Source organism: Myotis yumanensis, unplaced genomic scaffold, assembly GCF_028538775.1.
Source record: "Myotis yumanensis isolate MYYU_CA2020_CCGP unplaced genomic scaffold, mMyoYum1.0.hap1 SCAF_6, whole genome shotgun sequence".
In the NCBI taxonomy this organism is placed as follows: domain Eukaryota; kingdom Metazoa; phylum Chordata; class Mammalia; order Chiroptera; family Vespertilionidae; genus Myotis; species Myotis yumanensis.
In genome coordinates, this window is record NW_027223757.1 from 8,770,981 (window position 1) to 8,787,431 (window position 16,451).

A 16,451-nucleotide genomic window follows, 5' to 3' on the forward strand; every position below is an offset into this window, starting at 1 on the left:
GTCACGTGGACCGGGAGGCTCGCGCTCCGCCGGGCCCGGAGCTCTGTGCGCCTGCGCAGTGCCGCGCTCTGCGACCGGCCCAGTGCAGGAGTGGGTTGGCTCTGGGGACGGGGAACTGTCGCCACCAGTCTCTTTCCTCTGCGGCCGGGCCCCCTTCTCTTCCGGCGGAGAGGTTAGTGCACTGCCTGCCCCGGCAGTCCGTGAGGCCCTGCGCGGGGCCCCCGCCTGCCTGAAACCTCCGCGTGACAGTGTCACCGGGACCGCCGTGGTTCTCTGCGCGTAACGGTGCTCTTTGGTCCACTTAGCTGGGAGTGAAAAGCACTCAGCCCACAAACACTTACGGAACGCTCCTCTGAGCCGGTGCAAAGCGGTCACTGCACAGATGAAATAGCTTTGAAGTTGAGGAATTGGAAGGTATGTTCCCAAAGATTAAGGTCACTTGGCCACTGATACTGTTTTCGTAGGAAACGTGCCCAAGAACCGAGTAGCTGCTTTGTATTGCATACAAAAAACAGGAGCTGAATGCCTACTGTGTGCCGGGCACTGTGGCCAAGGGGACAGCGTGAACCAAAGACAAACCTCAATCCGCAGTTTAGAGGGGAGACAAATCTATCCCTTCCTCTTCTATTTTTCCTTCTAGCATTGTTGCTGTTTAATGTCTGCTTTGCTGATTTACTGTATTTATTATCTGTCACTCCAATGCGACGTAAAGTTAAAAAGATAGGGATTTTTAGCCATTTTCCTGTATTTTCAGCAAGTAGGACAGTGTCTACCTACCACATGATAGGAACCCAGTTCACATGTGTTGTGTGTATTAATAAACTGAAAATGTAAGGTATGCAAGGGATGTTACATGCAACGGAGAGCTGTAAAGGGGAGGAAGATAGAGAATGGGTGCTGACTGTGCGTTTTAAATGAAGTGGTTGGGGAAGGAGACTTTTGAGCCAAGGTCTGAAGAAGGTGAGGGAATGAGGCTTGCAGAGACCTGGGAGAAGAGATTCAGAAACAGTAAATGCAAAGATCCAGAGGCCAGAGTGACGAGCAAAATGAGCAAGGGAAAGAGCTGTGGGAGATGTTAGAGTGCTGCAGCGCCAGAGAATGCAGGGCCACACAAGCTAGTTTAAGATTTTTGGCTTTTATTTCTAGTGAAATATGAGGCCATTGGCAAATTTTCTACAAAGAAAAGATGTGATCTGACTTAAGTGTTAAAAGGATCACTTTGGTCACTGTGTTGAGCAGAATCTGTAGGAGTCCAAGAACAGACACAGGGAGGATACAATATGGAGCTATTGCCATAACCTTTGGGAGAGATAGCAGCTTCAACCAGGGTGGCAGGAACTAGCTGGAATAAAGCAAGTGGGGTTTGCTGACAGATTGGGTATAGAGAATGAAGAGAAGAACCAAGGTGGCCTCCAGGTTTTGGGCTTCAGCAAAGATAAGGATGTGATTACTATTTCATGAAAGGGGGAGAGAGACTGTGGGAAGAATAGGATTTGTAGGTAGATTTCAGAAACTGAGTTTTGAGAATGTTACATTTTGTGTGTGAATGAGAGTGGTTTAGAGGTAAGTTTTTGATACTCATTAAGGAGTAAAATGGTATATAAGATCATGAGGTTGGGTGAGATCACCAAGATCTGAGAAGAGAGAAGAGCAGTGGCGAAAATACTGAGCCTTAGCTCGTTCCATTCTTGAGGGGTTGAGAAACCAGCAAGAGACCAAAGGTGCCACCAGTGCAGTAGGTAAGTGGCCCGTGGGGACTCCTAGACGAAGCCTACGGAAGAAGGTGCTCCCAGGAAGGTGGAGTGATCAGCTGTATCAGATGTCGCTGATAAGTCAGGTAAACCAAAGACTGAGAAGTGCCCATTGGACTTAGAAATGTGGAGGTCATTGGTGACCTTGACAAGTGGTAACGGGGTGGGGATGAAAGCCTGATTGCAGTGCGTTTGAGAAAAATCAGAGACGAGGAGTCAGAGACAGCAAATAAAACTCTAAAAGGAAGGGAGCTCAGAGAAAAGGTATAGTATATGGGAGGGAAGATGGAGCCAGGGGAGAGTTGGTTTTATCAGATGGGAGAAATGAAAGCATCGTTGTATGCTGATAGGAATGTGCCAGTAAAGAGGAAAAAATAAATGGCAGAGAGGAAAGAGGGGAGAAGAGCTGAATCATTTCTTCTGTAGAACTGACATGCTAACCACTGAGTGACACCAGCCAGGGCTTTGAGTGCTTGTATGTGCTCTGGCTGGAGATAGAACCGGGTATTATTTATTAATTACTGTATTATTTTCCATATGAATAATTGTAAACCAACTTTTGCCCCACCCTAACCCTAAACACCCCCCACCCCCGTCCTGTCCTCCTCCCTCCATTCCTGTGGTACAGTGCTATGGGTACAAGTGTTGTTTTGGGAACTGGAAAAGCCTCAGTTTTAATTACATCGCTGCAACTCACTAACTGACCAGTGAGCCTCTTTAAGCCTCAGTTTCCTGACCTGGAGGAGGACAGAGAAACAGAAACATCAATGATGAGAGGGAATTACTGATCAGCTGCCTCCTGCACACCCCTCACTGGGGATTGAGCCCACAACCCGGACATGTGCCCTTGACCGGAATCAAACCGGGACCCTTCAGTCCACAGTCCGATGCTCTATCCATTGAGCCAAATCAGCTAGGGCCTAAGATACGTTTCTTAAACATCCTTTGGCCCTGTGAGTCTCACATTTGAAAGCTCTGGCTTCCCCCTACCCACAGAAACGCTCTAGGGTCACTTATGATCTGGCCACTGCTCCTTGTCAGTGCTGATCGCTGAGGCAGCTTACTCCCGCCTCCCCTGAAGCTGCACTTGTTTGTCAGGTAAACAGAACTGTGTACCTGGGTGTTTGATTTGCTGATCCCTCTGCCCTTTTGAGACCCAGTTCAACTGTCACCTCTGACTTTGTCCTGCCCTCGCCTTACCCCAGATGCTCCCTTCCCAGGCCCAACAGCAATTCGTGCTGTAGTGCTCACAACATTAATGTGTCTGTTTCCCCGGCTGGACAGTGAATCCTGAGATCACTGACTCCCACCTAACGTGTGATTTTGTAACATATTTTTAATTGCCTGCTACAGGCTTACTTGGAAAGAATAAATATTCTATACTATAAATAGTGGGGGAAATTACTTATGTAGTCTGTTTTCTTTGTGTGAAAAGAAAGTGTGTCTATGTCTGTCTGTCTGTCTGTCTGACATCCCGTATCCTCACTGCCATGCCCACCCCCAACCTGAAAAGCACCTTCTCCTTCGAGTAGCAGCTTACATCCTCCTGGGAGCCTTTCCTGACTCTTCCTGTGGAGTGGGGCACGCTCCTGCGTGGTTCTCAGTGCCTTGCAATGGGTCTTTGCTAGGGCCTAGGGCCTTCCACAGAGTTACAGTGAACAGATGGAGATCCTGTCCCCCCAGGAGACCGTTGGCACCACGATGGCAGGGACCCTGTCCTTTCATGGAAGCATGCCTGACCCTAGCTCATTGCTACCTCATTGTAAAGGCTGAATACATTTTGAATAAAGGAATTTATAAGGACAGATTTTTAAAAATAGATATGCTAATGAAGTAAATGGAGAGTTCTCGCATCTCTTTCTTTTTTAAGGCCCTTGTCATGTCAGCTTTATAATCTTGTAATCTTCCAGAAAAAAAAGGCGGAAGGTTGATTAGAGGAAAAGTAGCAGAAATACTTGTATCTATTTTGTAACCTTTTTTTTTGCTAGACTTAGGTTAAGATGTATCTGTTTTGCAAATATTTTTACAGAAATATGCCTGTTACCTAGGAAAATATTATGTATTTTTTGAAACTTTAAAAAACAGCAACAACAACACTTGAACTTTGAATTCTTTTCCTTCTAGCTTGGGATGTGGTCATGTCAGCCAGACTTCTCCATGCCCTGGCCGGATCTCACTGCGTTTTATCAAAAGCATGTCAGCGCCAAAGACTGGTTCATCGAACAGGAAAACCACTTAAGGAACTTGAGAGCGCAACACGCGGCGCCCTGGCGAGAAGTCAAACCTTGGATTTGTTCTTTCCTGATACCAGAGCCGGTGGTTTGAATGAGTCCCAGATCCTGGAAATGAACCCGAACGCATCATACACAAGCGTGTTCTCTGCATCCAGCACTGCACGTTGCCAAGATGAACAAGCACGCCTCCCCACCAGGAAGTCTCTGAGCACGCACCGGATGACTCACAAACCCAATCGATTAGTTCCTAAGTGGCTTATAAAAATCATCAAGAGGCATTGCTCATCCACATCAACAGAAACGCTGGTTCCTAAACAAGACTTTCCGCAGATCAAGAGATCACTAAAAGCTTCGAGGACCCGGCAACCGTCCAGGACCAACCTTCCGGTTCTGTCCGTGAACGAGGTAAAAACATGGTGAGGGCCTTCGTTTGAGGAATAATCGCTCCCTCTCTAGGCTAGCATGGATCGCACACAGCTCAGCAATTTTTTCATCAAGGTCTTTGCCAAAGAGTAAAACTTATTATATTCAAAGGGAATCAAAATTTTAATGTTAAGAATTAGTGAGACAGCCCTGACCGGTTTGGCTCAGTGGCTACAGCATCGGCCTGTGGACTGAAGGGTCCCGGGTTCGATTCCAGTCAAGGGCATGTACCTTGGTTGCGGGCACATCCCCAGTGGGGGGTGTGCAGGAGGCAGGTTTCTCTCTCATGGATGTTTCTGACTCTCTGTCCCTCTCCCTTCCTCTCTGTAAAAAATCAATAAAATATTTTTTAAAAAAAAGAATTAGTGAGACATATAAAGACAAGCTATAGGTGATTAAATGTACAAATATAGTTTACGAAAGGCTTAGTTATTGGCCTAAGGAAACTTTGCAAAAGAAGACTAGTGCCAGGGTTCTTGTTCCAGCATCTAGAAGGGTTCAGGAAATCTGGAGAAGGGCTGTGTGTAACTTAAATAAGAGTCCAGAGACAAAACATAATTTTGAAAGGCGTTAGGGAGTCAGAGAAGACTTAGTTAAATGAACTAAATTCTCTTCCTCAGGACCCCTTGCTTTTTATTAGCACAATTTGTCCTAAGGCAAGGTAGATATATACACTTCAAAGGGTAGGGTTTGGTACAGAATCCATTGTCAGATTGAAGAATTTGCCTACGGCTATTCAGGTGTTTGGCCAGTAGGAGGCAATAACATGTAGATGAAGATGCCCTGAGCTGTCTGGCAGCCAAGCAATCATTCCTTTTCCGGTTTGGAGAAATGCCATCAGCCATTCCCAACAGGCGACAACACATGTGACTCAGCCCTTGTTGAGTCCCCAAGTTCCATCAACCTTTTGATGAAACTCTTGCAATTATGACCTGCTGGAATTGGCTTCCGGCAGGCTAGTATTAAATGCAGTCTAGGAATGGTGCCCTAAAAAAACACTCATTTAAAAAAAAATCAAACTGAATTCCTTCAATCAAATTGAATTCTTTATTCAATTAGAAATAATTTTTTTAGTAACTGTGCAGACAGGTAAGCATTCATTAGTCCATGGGACTGCATGGGTGGGGTGGGGTAGTGAGATGACGTGGCAAGGTCAAATCAAAAGGCAGGGGGAAGGTTTTTGCTTTTTTATTCTTTGAAGGTTGAAGGGGTATTTTTGTTCACTATTACAAGGTATATGGGACTTTCTCAGCTATAATCACATTTCCCCTCTAAATGAGAAATATTTAGGGTCAGGATCAAGCCCTTTGTTAACCTTCCTATCTTGCATAATACCTAGAACTGTGCCTTGTACTTAATAAATGTTTATTAAGTTGGGAAGGATGGAAAAGAGGCAAAGGAATTATTTCTATGTCTGTATTCCTCATCATCAAAAAATAGGAATGTGGCCCTGCAGGTGGCTCAGTTGATTGAGGGTTTGATCTCTGGTCAGGTGTGCGGGAGGAAACAACCAATCAATGTCAATGTGTCTGTCTGTCTCTCTCTCCCTCCCTCCCTCCCTCCCTCCCTCCCTCTCTCTCCCTCCCCCCTCACCCTCTAAAAATCAAAAACATATCCTTGAGTGAGGTTTTTTGTGTTTTTTTTTTAAAGGAATGTAGAATATTTAAAACTTGATCAGGCCTGCTGAATCTATCAGAAAACAGGTTAGAATGTCTGTCTGAACATCTCAATTCTGAGTGGACCCTAAGCATGTTTAATTTTGTTGTCTGTGTTTCTTTTAAGTATATTTTTATTGATTTCAGAGAGGAAGGGAGGGGGAGAGAGAGAGAGAAACATCAATGATGAGAGAGAACCATTGATCGGCTGCCTCCTGCATTCTCCTACTGGGGATCGAGCCCACAACCAGGGCATGTGCCCTTGACAGGAATCAAAACTGGGATCTGTCAGTCTGCAGGCCAGTGCTCTATCCACTGAGCCAAACCAGCTAGGGCTTGTTGTTTTTTTTTACTGGGCTATTGGCTTCCTTTGAAAAGATCTACAGACCCTCATTACTAATCTTCAGATTATGAAGTTAAGCATCGACGAATGATTTTCATTTTGGATTCTGCTTTTGTTTAAATTCGTGTATGGCCCCTCTGAACCCAGTATATGAAGGATGGAAGAGCTCCGTGTGAACTTCTCTCATTTCTTCTTCCTAGCTCCTGATGTTTTATTATAACATTCAGCTTTGTGATAGTCTGGGAAATCCAGTATCTAAGTGACTGAGATTAATTTAAGCATAAAAACCCCAATTCATGGCAGATACAAAAAGAGGAAGATGAACTCCCTTTTTTCTTTTGTTCTGTCGAGCAGCATAGAGCAGAAGCAGGTTTCTTATGAAGATCCTGACAAGGTCAAAGATGTTACTTTTTTTGTTGTTGTCGTTATAAAACGTCAAAGAGGCATTACTTCTCTGGGCTAGCCTTAGATTCGGGAGCAATTATCCTGAATTCCATTTTTTTATCTTTCTGTGGAACTTTTCTTCTGTTTAGAAGAAAGGATTTGAAGTAGATTTTTCAAAATTTAATACAGTGTCAAGTGAGGTAATAAAAGCATTATATTTACAGTAGAGCAAACAATTGACATGAACAGAGGAATAAAGATTATCAGGTACCTGGTATGACTAATTCATTAGTTCTGCAAAGCCCAGTGATCAAAGAAAGGAGGAAATCCTCCTGAGTCATATATTTCTTGTTGTCTAACAGAGAAAAAAAGGAAGACATAAAAATGTCTTACGAGAAATTAGTTCCTCTATCACCAAATGTATCAGAATACATTACAAGTGGTAAAGGTGAAAAATATTGTTTGGGGAAACGGTGTCAGTTGCTGGTGTGTGCATATGCGCATATATCTGCTGTGTATGTGAAAGGACTTCTCACCATAGGTTGCAGTCAAAAAGCTTGAAAGCTAAAGCATTGTAACAGTAACGTAAAATGTACCTGTTTAATAAACTTCACCTACAATCTGTACATATCAGCAAAGACATGCATTTCCCCCTTATGGTAGGGAAGCAGCATTGCTGTAATGTGCTAATGTTCTTCAGGAACAGAATGTGAACAAAATAAACTTTCCTTTTTAAAACAAGTGTCTCATCAGAACGTGTGATGCTAAAACAAGAATCATGTATAGCTTTCTAGCCCCATCTGCTGGAACGTGTTTTCTGTGGCCAGGAAAAAAAACAACAACCCATAACCGAAAGTGCTGTGGTTTTCTTGGCTTTGGGTTGTTTTGTTTTTAACATTTTAAAATAGGAAGGCCTAAATTTAGGTCTTAAATCTAAGAACTATTTTTGGTTGGTTTGGCACATTTATTTAAGAGCAAATTGTTGACCCCATTTTTTTTTTTTTTTACCCCATTTTAAAACCTGAAATTTGTACTATGTGTGTGTATGTATAAAATGCTTACTAAATAAGGATTCATTATAAAAATTAAGTAAAAGACATATATGAAAATGAAAGCTTCTCACAAAGTAGTAACACTTTGAATTAATAGGAGGAAATGCAAAATCAGGACACTTCATAATTCTCTTTCCTTTTACCAAATAGATTTAAATACAGTCTTGCAATTTAAGAGCAAAGGGAAAAAAAATGTCTACCAAGTCAGACTGAAAAACTTTATGAATCACTTGTTAGTAGAAGAAGCCATAAGTTAAACAGAGATTCGGGTTAAGGAGGACACAGAAAGTAGTGTGGCAGCCATGTACGCCGTGTGATACTGGCTAGAACTTTTAGCCAAACTAAATGGGACCCAGGAGAGAAGGACATATGACAATCTTTAGGGAATCTGCAGAGAAGGTCCTTGGATTGGCTAAGGGAAAAACAGGTTGTGTTTTAAAATGTATTTATAATCTGACTCTTTGGAGCTCAGAATAAATTTTCTCCTGGAAATGGTGATGAAATGCTTTGCCTTGCCCCATATTTGAGAGTGCAAAAGAGTGAACATTTTCAGCACAGATGGGCCTGGCCAGTACCAAATGGGGGTGACGGAGACGAGACAGCAGGGAGTGGGAGGCTGTGTGGGCTGGGGGGCCCGCCCCTCCTCAGCCCTAGTCAATTATTGCCAGTTCTTCCCCATGATCAAAAGGCGGTGGAAATCTGGATTTTGTGTAAAATTGTAATTTATTGCTGATGGGAGAAAGGAAGGAATTAATATACTCCTTTTCTTGAATTTCATACCAGGGCTGGAACAGAAAAGGAAAGACTTTAGGAGCTGAGATGAGTGAGTCCAAGGAATAACTTTTGATTTAGTGACTCACCTCTTTTGATCAGTGATGGGCTAAAGCCCCATATATATCAAAGGAATAGAATCACTCGTTCTGATCAGTAGATATTAATACAGAAAATTAGGAATATGTGAATGTTCAGATGTAATTTACTTGATAAACTTTTTAACCTCCCATAAATTTTGGTGGTTTAATAACTGTAAGAAATGTTGAGCATTTGCGCCAGTCAGGGTTCTAAGTAGTGGACATTGATCACCTTGTTTAAACTTCACAACAACCCTAAAAGGCAGGCATTATTATAATTTTGATTTTTTAAAAATCAAATTCTGTGCCTGAACTCTTAGCACCTGTGCCAATAGCTTTTGACTTTATTGACCTCGTCCCAAAGTGAGAAATGTATTTTATATTATATATACATAGTGACCCTGTATACATACTTAGACATATCTAAGTGACAGAAAACTTCACCAAATAAAATGTATCCTTCCTATGAATAATGTACTCTAGTATTTTCTATTTTATTCTGTTTAGTTTTGTTTTTCAGCTGGTTTGGGCCACTAAACTGATATCAGGATGCACTATGGGTTGTGACTGACAGTTTGAGAAAAACACTGCACTGGACCGTCTTTTCATGCGTGCACTGTACAGACACAAATCACGAATGTTTACGTGTACACACGGATGAGACAGTGCAGGAACCAAACCCAGGTGCATTCTCAGATACATATATGAAACGTTGTGCTTAATATTAACCAGAGTAAAAGATCTATAATTCCTTTGTAGATTTCAAATAATCTCTGTACAGGCTAGTGACAGGTTATTAAATGACCTTAAATAATAATGTGGCTGTGAATAAGAGTCATGGGAACTCGGGGTTCGAGAGACTTTTTGAATATCATGTCATCCAGTCAATCAATCTATCAATAAATAAATAGCGTGTCACCCAGGCACCCATATGATTCAAAGTCCTCCGTATCTTCGCTCACTCTGTGCCTGAACTCCCAGTAGGGGAGCGGCTTCCCTTCTCAGTATAGCCATCCGCCGTCTTGGCTGGCAGGAGCAAGTTCTTTCATACTCTCAGCAGCAACCTGTCTGCCTGCTGCCCTTCCTCCTCTTTCATACATCCCTTGTATGAGTCTTTGAGATGTTTGGAAAAACACTAGCTTTGCAAGACGGAGCCTGTAAGGTGACAGCAACCATTGCAGACACTTCGGCCTCCCAGTGACCCCTGTCATGCTAATCTCGCCGAAACAGGACCTGATGCACTGCACAGCATTTGCAACTGCGGATGAGTATCACCTGAGCACGCTCTCTCAAGACCTGGCCTCTCAAGGATATGTTGAAGTGACCAGCCTGCCTAGAGGTACATCTCCTTGAACTTGGGGCCAAGTATGTCCAAATGCATCAGGAAATGCTTTTCCTCTGATACTGTCTTAAGTCTACACTTGCTTCAGTTTCATTTTCTATTTAAAGGATTGCATCACAAAAGTGGTGGTTGAACCTCTTCATACAAACAACATACAAAGATAAGAAATTAGAATGTAGTTTATGGGAGCTCAGTTCTCAGATTAAAATCAAAAAGACCTGTTAAGCTGCACAGCATCACCAGTACCTTGGATGATGAAGGCCATGGCAGTTCATTGCTGCCGCATTGAATTGTTATTTGAGTATTACTGCTGAACCAGGAGATTGATAGAGATGTTGGAGAGAGCCGTTAAAGAAAAATTTACCATATAATCCAAGACTTTAAAACTAAGGAAATGAGCTAAAAGATGAACACAATATTAAAATAACCTTAACCGACGATATTAGACTACTGTCAGGAAGGATTCTTGAGAAAATAGCCTGCCCTATATTTAAAAAATAAGTAACTTGGAACAGTTTGATGGAAATTCATGAATTTACCTCAAAGTAGCAAAACTAGTAGGTTGAAAACCCCCTGCTACAGAGAAAATTCTTACAGGAATTCTCACATGAAATAGTCCAAATATCATTATGCTTTCTCAGCCTTGATGATCCGAACAGATTGTTTGTTCTATTTGATGGCAAAAACAGGCATAATTGACTTAGAAAAACGGAGCTCTGTCCAGGGCCCCTAAAGCGGAGTCACCCTTGGCAGCCGGGTAGGGTGGCCTGGGCGCTGCACACCAGGGCTGCTTGCACCGTTCTCCCTGACGAGGCTTCCACCTCCATTTATGCTGCTCGGCTACAGGTGAACTTTGCCCTCTGTATGATTTAGGGAAGTTAGAGTTCACCCAGAAAAGGTGGTTTAGGGTTCGGTCCCTATCTGAATTCCCTAGCTTCTAGCAGAAATTGTGAAACTTTGAAGATCCTAATTTGAGGTTAAGAAATTATATATAACTTTTTACATATTAATATTAGTATATGTATTAATTGATATATTAATATATTTACAACTTTTAGGATATTCATATACTTGTAACAACTTATGGATGAGTATATTGATATTTAATATTTAAAAGGTTAAAATATTTCAAGGTTATAGGTGACTATGGTGGTAGTTCTCATAATTAACTTTGAAAGGGTCAGTAGCTTTGTTTCTGTATATTTTTTTTTACTCTCAATTTACACAGTATCATTTAAAATTCAGGAAGATTAGTCATTTAAGAATTATATTATTAATATATAAAATTATAAATAAAATGGTATTTAAAGGATGAGAATATATAAATGGTTCTTCACATTTTATTTTAAATTAATTTTGTAGAAAGAAGTTTATTTCTTGAGCTTTAGTTGTATTGAAACTAAGACTTTAATAATAATTAACTGGACTAGTGATTACTGAATCAAAATGGGTATGAATGAGCAGTTTTAAATAGCACTAATAGTTTCACAGGTTGTTGAATGTTTTGTGAAAGTCATGTCCTACGGCCTTTTCCTGTTCATGGAACATTTTCAGAAAACCTTAGTAGGAAGATGGACAGCGTGTTAATACAGTGCTTAATGGTGTATGAAGAAATGATCATGAGTTCTTGATTAAACCTTTATAGGTGCCTTTTAAACCTTGTGTCACCTCGTGACATAGCTTTTCAGTCATTTATTTTAAATCACAGATGCAGCCAATATTTTGGTGATGGGTGTGGAAAACTCTGCAAAAGAAGGTGATCCTGGAACAATATTCTTCTTCAGGTAAGACAAGAAAGAACCCACTGGGAGGTGGGCGCGTGGGCGGGTAACGTGGTCTTTAAAGGTCAGGCCTCCCTCCCCTCTCGTAGTGAGTTTGTGGTTTAAATGTATCCTTCGATTCTTATTATATCCAGGAGGGCTTGTCAGTTTTAGGAATCTTCTGGTAAACCTTCCTGTAAAATAATTTTTAAAAGCAGTTAGTAGCACTAACCGGTTTGGCTCAGTGGATAGAGCGTCGGCCTGCGGACTGAAGGGTCCCAGGTTCGATTCCGGTCAAGGGCATGTACCTTGGTTGCGGGCACATCCCCAGTGGGGAGTGTGCAGGAGGCAGCTCATCGATGTTTCTCTCTCATCGATGTTTCTAACTCTCTATCCCTCTCCCTTCCTCTCTGTAAAAAATCAATAAAATATATTAAAAGCAGTAAATAATCTTCCCCTGCCTTGTCTCTTTAAGTCTGGATTTGCATTTACTAAGTACAGGTAAAGCATCCATTTTCCATTCATCTTCAGGCCCCTTACTTATCAGACTCTGGCTGCCTGCCCTGCTGCCTTTTCTTCCTTTTCTTCCTCTCCCTCTGAAGCTCTTTAACTGATGTTTTAGCCGCTTTACCTGTCCAGACACTTTCACTGCGACCTGGCTCACACTTACTCCATTACTGAAAGGTTGCTTTAATGTCAAACAATGCCGAGTGGCTGAGGGGAAGGGTAACGATAGTAGAAACCACTTAGAATAATTCATACTACCCTCCCAACATTTGAGAAAAGTCCGTTATTCCCATATTGCAGCTGAGGAAACGGGAGGGAGGGGGGGAGTGTCAGGGGAATTAAGTGAATTATCCACAAGCAGGGGACTTACAAGTGGCAGAACAGAAACATGGAGCATCTGGAAGAACCCAGACTTTGATAAAGTCTTTGTGGTCTTCATCCTTGCAGTTCAAGGTAGGGAACCCTTTTTCTGCCACGGGTCATTTGGATATTTATAACATCATTCTCGGGCCATACAAAACTATCAACTTAAAAATTAGCCTCCTGTATTTGGTCAAACAATTAACTCACCCCTAATGCCTTGGCGGGGCCAGACCAAATGATTTTGTGGGCCTTATACGGCCTGTGTGGTTGATGATAACTGGAAGCCCTACCATTGCCTCTGTCGATGACTCATCTTTTGATGTTACTTTGAAGATAATTCAGAGTTCAACGTGTAGTCCCAGCAGAATAGTGGGAGGAATTTGAATTCTGAGGTCAGTGCCGTCCATTAGAAATATCATGCCAGCCACAAACACAAGCTTCATCTATAGTGATACATTTTCTAATAGCCACATTTTTTAAAGTTAAAAAAAAGATGAATTTAATTTTGAATAACACTAATAAGATCATATAATGCCTCAAATTAAATTTAGTAGTGTATTTTATTTGACTCAACATACCTCAAATATTATTTCAACATGTAATCAATCAATAATTAATGAAATTTTACATTCTTTTTTCCCCTAAGAGTACGGCAGGATAATTTTAAATTTTTTGCAACTATGGTTTACATTCGGTATTATTTTGTATTAGTTCCAGGTGTGTGACATTTTACATTCTTCTCTTCATACCAAGTCTTAAACCTGGTGTGTCTCACAATGCAGCATCTCTCTGTTTGGACCAGGCCTGTGTCAAGTGCTCACGGCCACAGCCCAGCTCCAGGCGGAGGGTGCACTGTGCCCGGGACCTCTCGTGTGCCTGACAGTGACCCTCTGAATGACTGCTCTGGCTGTGGCTTTAAACGCCTTCAAATCCGTGTCCTGAGACTCCGTGCTGGCCTACCGCAACAACGCCCTCCCTGGTCTCCTGCCTGTCTCCTCTCCCCACCAGTCTGTGTGCCTGTCCCAGGCAGGATAATTTTTCAATAGGTCTTTCTGGTCACTACCCTCTGCTGCTTAAAGTTCTATGGAATTTGACTCAACTTATCAAAGCACAAAGTTCCTCCCTGCCTCCACCCTGAGAGGGTGCCCATCCCTCCCACCTTCTCCCTGAGCCCAGGGTGTGCCCTCTGCTGGTTGCCTCCTCTCCTCCTCTCCTGTGGCTGGCTTGCTGGTCCTTCGGGAACTGTGTCCGTCCCGTGCGCGTCCAGGTATATGCTGCTTAATTCTGTCAGAGCACTGGTCACACGCTGTTGAAATGGGCAGTCTAGGATCAGTCTTTCCAGATTGGGCGTTCTGTGAGGATAGGAACTAGGCTATCCTCATCTTTTAGCCCAGATGCTAAGTGCATTGCTTAAGAAATGTCTGCTAGGGGGTCAGGATATTTTACCTTCCTTCCATTTCCACCCTTCCTTCCTCCAGGGCAATAACCCAGAGCCATAACCCCCCCCCTTTTTTTAAATATATTTTATTGATTTTTTACAGAGAGGAAGGGAGAGGGATAGAGAGTTAGAAACATCAATGAGCGAGAAACATTGATCAGCTGCCTCCAGCACTGTGCCCGCAACCAAGGTACGTGCCCTTGACCGGAATCAAACCTGGGACTCTTCAGTCTGCAGGCCGATTGCCTATCCACTGAGCCAAACCGGTCAGGGCATAACTCCCTTTTTTATGTACTGCTTAACAACTCCACACGCAGACTGCAGAAATCAGAACAAGTTGTTTATAGCTTTTAGGCCTTAAATTCTATCAAAGCCAGAATTGGATTCCGAGGCTCCTGCGGCTTCCTTGTCGTTCTGCCGTGAGCACTGAGGATGGGAGCCTCACTCCCCAGGTGCCTGTGCCACCTGAGGCTTTCATTCATCTCAGTCTCTTTAGTCCACAGCTATGAAGCATGGCCCTCTATTCTACTCCTAAAGCAGAATCTGTAGGAGAGCGAAGACGAGTCTCAAAAATGTGCTTATTGTGATTTTTGTACGGCAAAATTGAAGCAAGTATACAACAGTGTAGATACATCGTTCCATAATATTATAAAAGAGTTATTTATTCTGCAAACCATGAGAGAAGTCATGAATTATTGAGAGGTCAGGTTTTCTCAAGAGTTCAAAGAGTAGCTTTGTTTTGGCATATCCACCTAGGAACCATAATGTCAAATCAGTAATAAATCACATATTTTTAAATTGCATTCTGGATACATTCTAGAAGTCACCCAAGCATGGCTTTATGTATGGCCCTAAAGCATGTATTCTAGCTTTAACTTCGTTGATTCTTTTATTCTTTTAAATTAGGGAAGGAGCTGCTGTGTTCTGGAATGTAAAAGACAAAACTGTGAGTATAAATAAGGTGTAAAAGTATAAAAATATAGTTTTCTGAGAATAAATTGTTAACGGTCAACAATCTGAGCCACTGGGAGATGAATTAACAGGTAATCTACAACTTGTTTGCTCTGCATTATGTCATATTTATCCTAGCAGTTTCATCTTCCAAATTACATGCTATTTTGGCTTATAAATCTCCTGCATTCTCTGAGCATACGCTAATTTTGGGAGAATCAAAACAATCCTAGGTACACTCCAGTCAGAAGGAAGTATACTCCATACATGGTAACCTACAAAATGAATAACGTTACACGCAGTTCACGGGGAGCTGGTCCTCTGAGTCTTATTTTTAGATCAGTTTTCTAGGACTTTATCACTCACAGGAAACAATTTCTCCAGTACCCCAGTCAGGATTTGTTTAACACAACCTTTTTAGAGGCAGTTTGAGCATACATATCAAAGCTTTGTATCTAACTCGGCGATTTACATCTAGAAAGTTATCCAAAGGAAATGGTTGCAGTTATGCATGGTGGATGATACATGAGGTTCATCAACACATTGTTTACAATAGCAAAATGGAGAAATAACCAAAATACATGATAGTATGAAGTTCATTAAATACTACAAATTTTACGAGTTTACTACTGTAGTAAATGTAGAATATACTACTGCTCTTAAAAATCATGTGGAAAAAATAGTCCTAGGAAGTGGTGGAAAATGTGTGTACAATACAGTTAAATTAAAAGAGCAGGTTACAAATTATAACTAATATAATAGCAGAGTTGGTTAGAAAAGTATACCTCATATAATTCCAGTTTTACAAAGAGTAAACACACACACACACACACACACACACACACGCGCGCGCACGCGGTAACTGGGGGCGTTTCCTGAAGGAAAGAGAAATATAAATGACCAGCAAGAAAAAGATGATACAGATTGGCTATTTGAAGTGGCAAAGATCTAAAAGGGTGATAATACCAGGGTTTTTAAAGAATGCTCTCATAAATGTTTTCTAAAATTGGAAAACTATTTGGGAGAGCGGTTTTGCAAAATTTATCAAAATTGTAATTGTGCATGTCTTTGATCTAACAATGCTAAAGAAATATTCCCACAAGGCCATGCAGATACACACGTACGGATGTGCACTTCGTCCTAGTGGAGAGAGGACTCCCCCCCCCCTCCCCCATGGGTGCACATTTAGGACAGTTAACCAGACTGCAGTTTCTGCATGAAAACGTTCCTATGCACACTATGATCCCATCCTATATAATAAAAGCGTAATATGCTAAGTGTCCGACCCATCAATCGACCATTCGGTTAACCACTCAGACAGTTGCTATGACACACACTGACCACCAGGGGGGCAGATACTCCGACCGGTAGGTTAGCTTGCTGCTGGGGTCTGGATG

The 16,451-nt window shown here is 42.0% G+C and overlaps 1 protein-coding gene across 2 annotated transcripts in view; it reads left to right on the forward strand.

Moving 5' to 3' along the window:
- Window positions 1–57: 57 nt before the first annotated feature.
- The window catches only part of RMND1 (required for meiotic nuclear division 1 homolog), a 30,479-nt gene continuing 14,085 nt past the window's right edge, over window positions 58–16,451 (forward strand). The window contains exons 1-5 of one of the 2 annotated variants that reach the window (XM_070417457.1): window positions 58–414; window positions 3,876–4,390; window positions 9,924–10,032; window positions 11,744–11,819; window positions 15,010–15,049. In XM_070417457.1, coding sequence (XP_070273558.1) covers window positions 3,890–4,390; window positions 9,924–10,032; window positions 11,744–11,819; window positions 15,010–15,049 — 726 coding nt within the window. In that variant the 5' untranslated portion in view covers window positions 58–414; window positions 3,876–3,889. The remainder of the gene's footprint in view (window positions 415–3,875; window positions 4,391–9,923; window positions 10,033–11,743; window positions 11,820–15,009; window positions 15,050–16,451) is intronic. The other variant, XM_070417458.1, reaches the window with a different exon arrangement.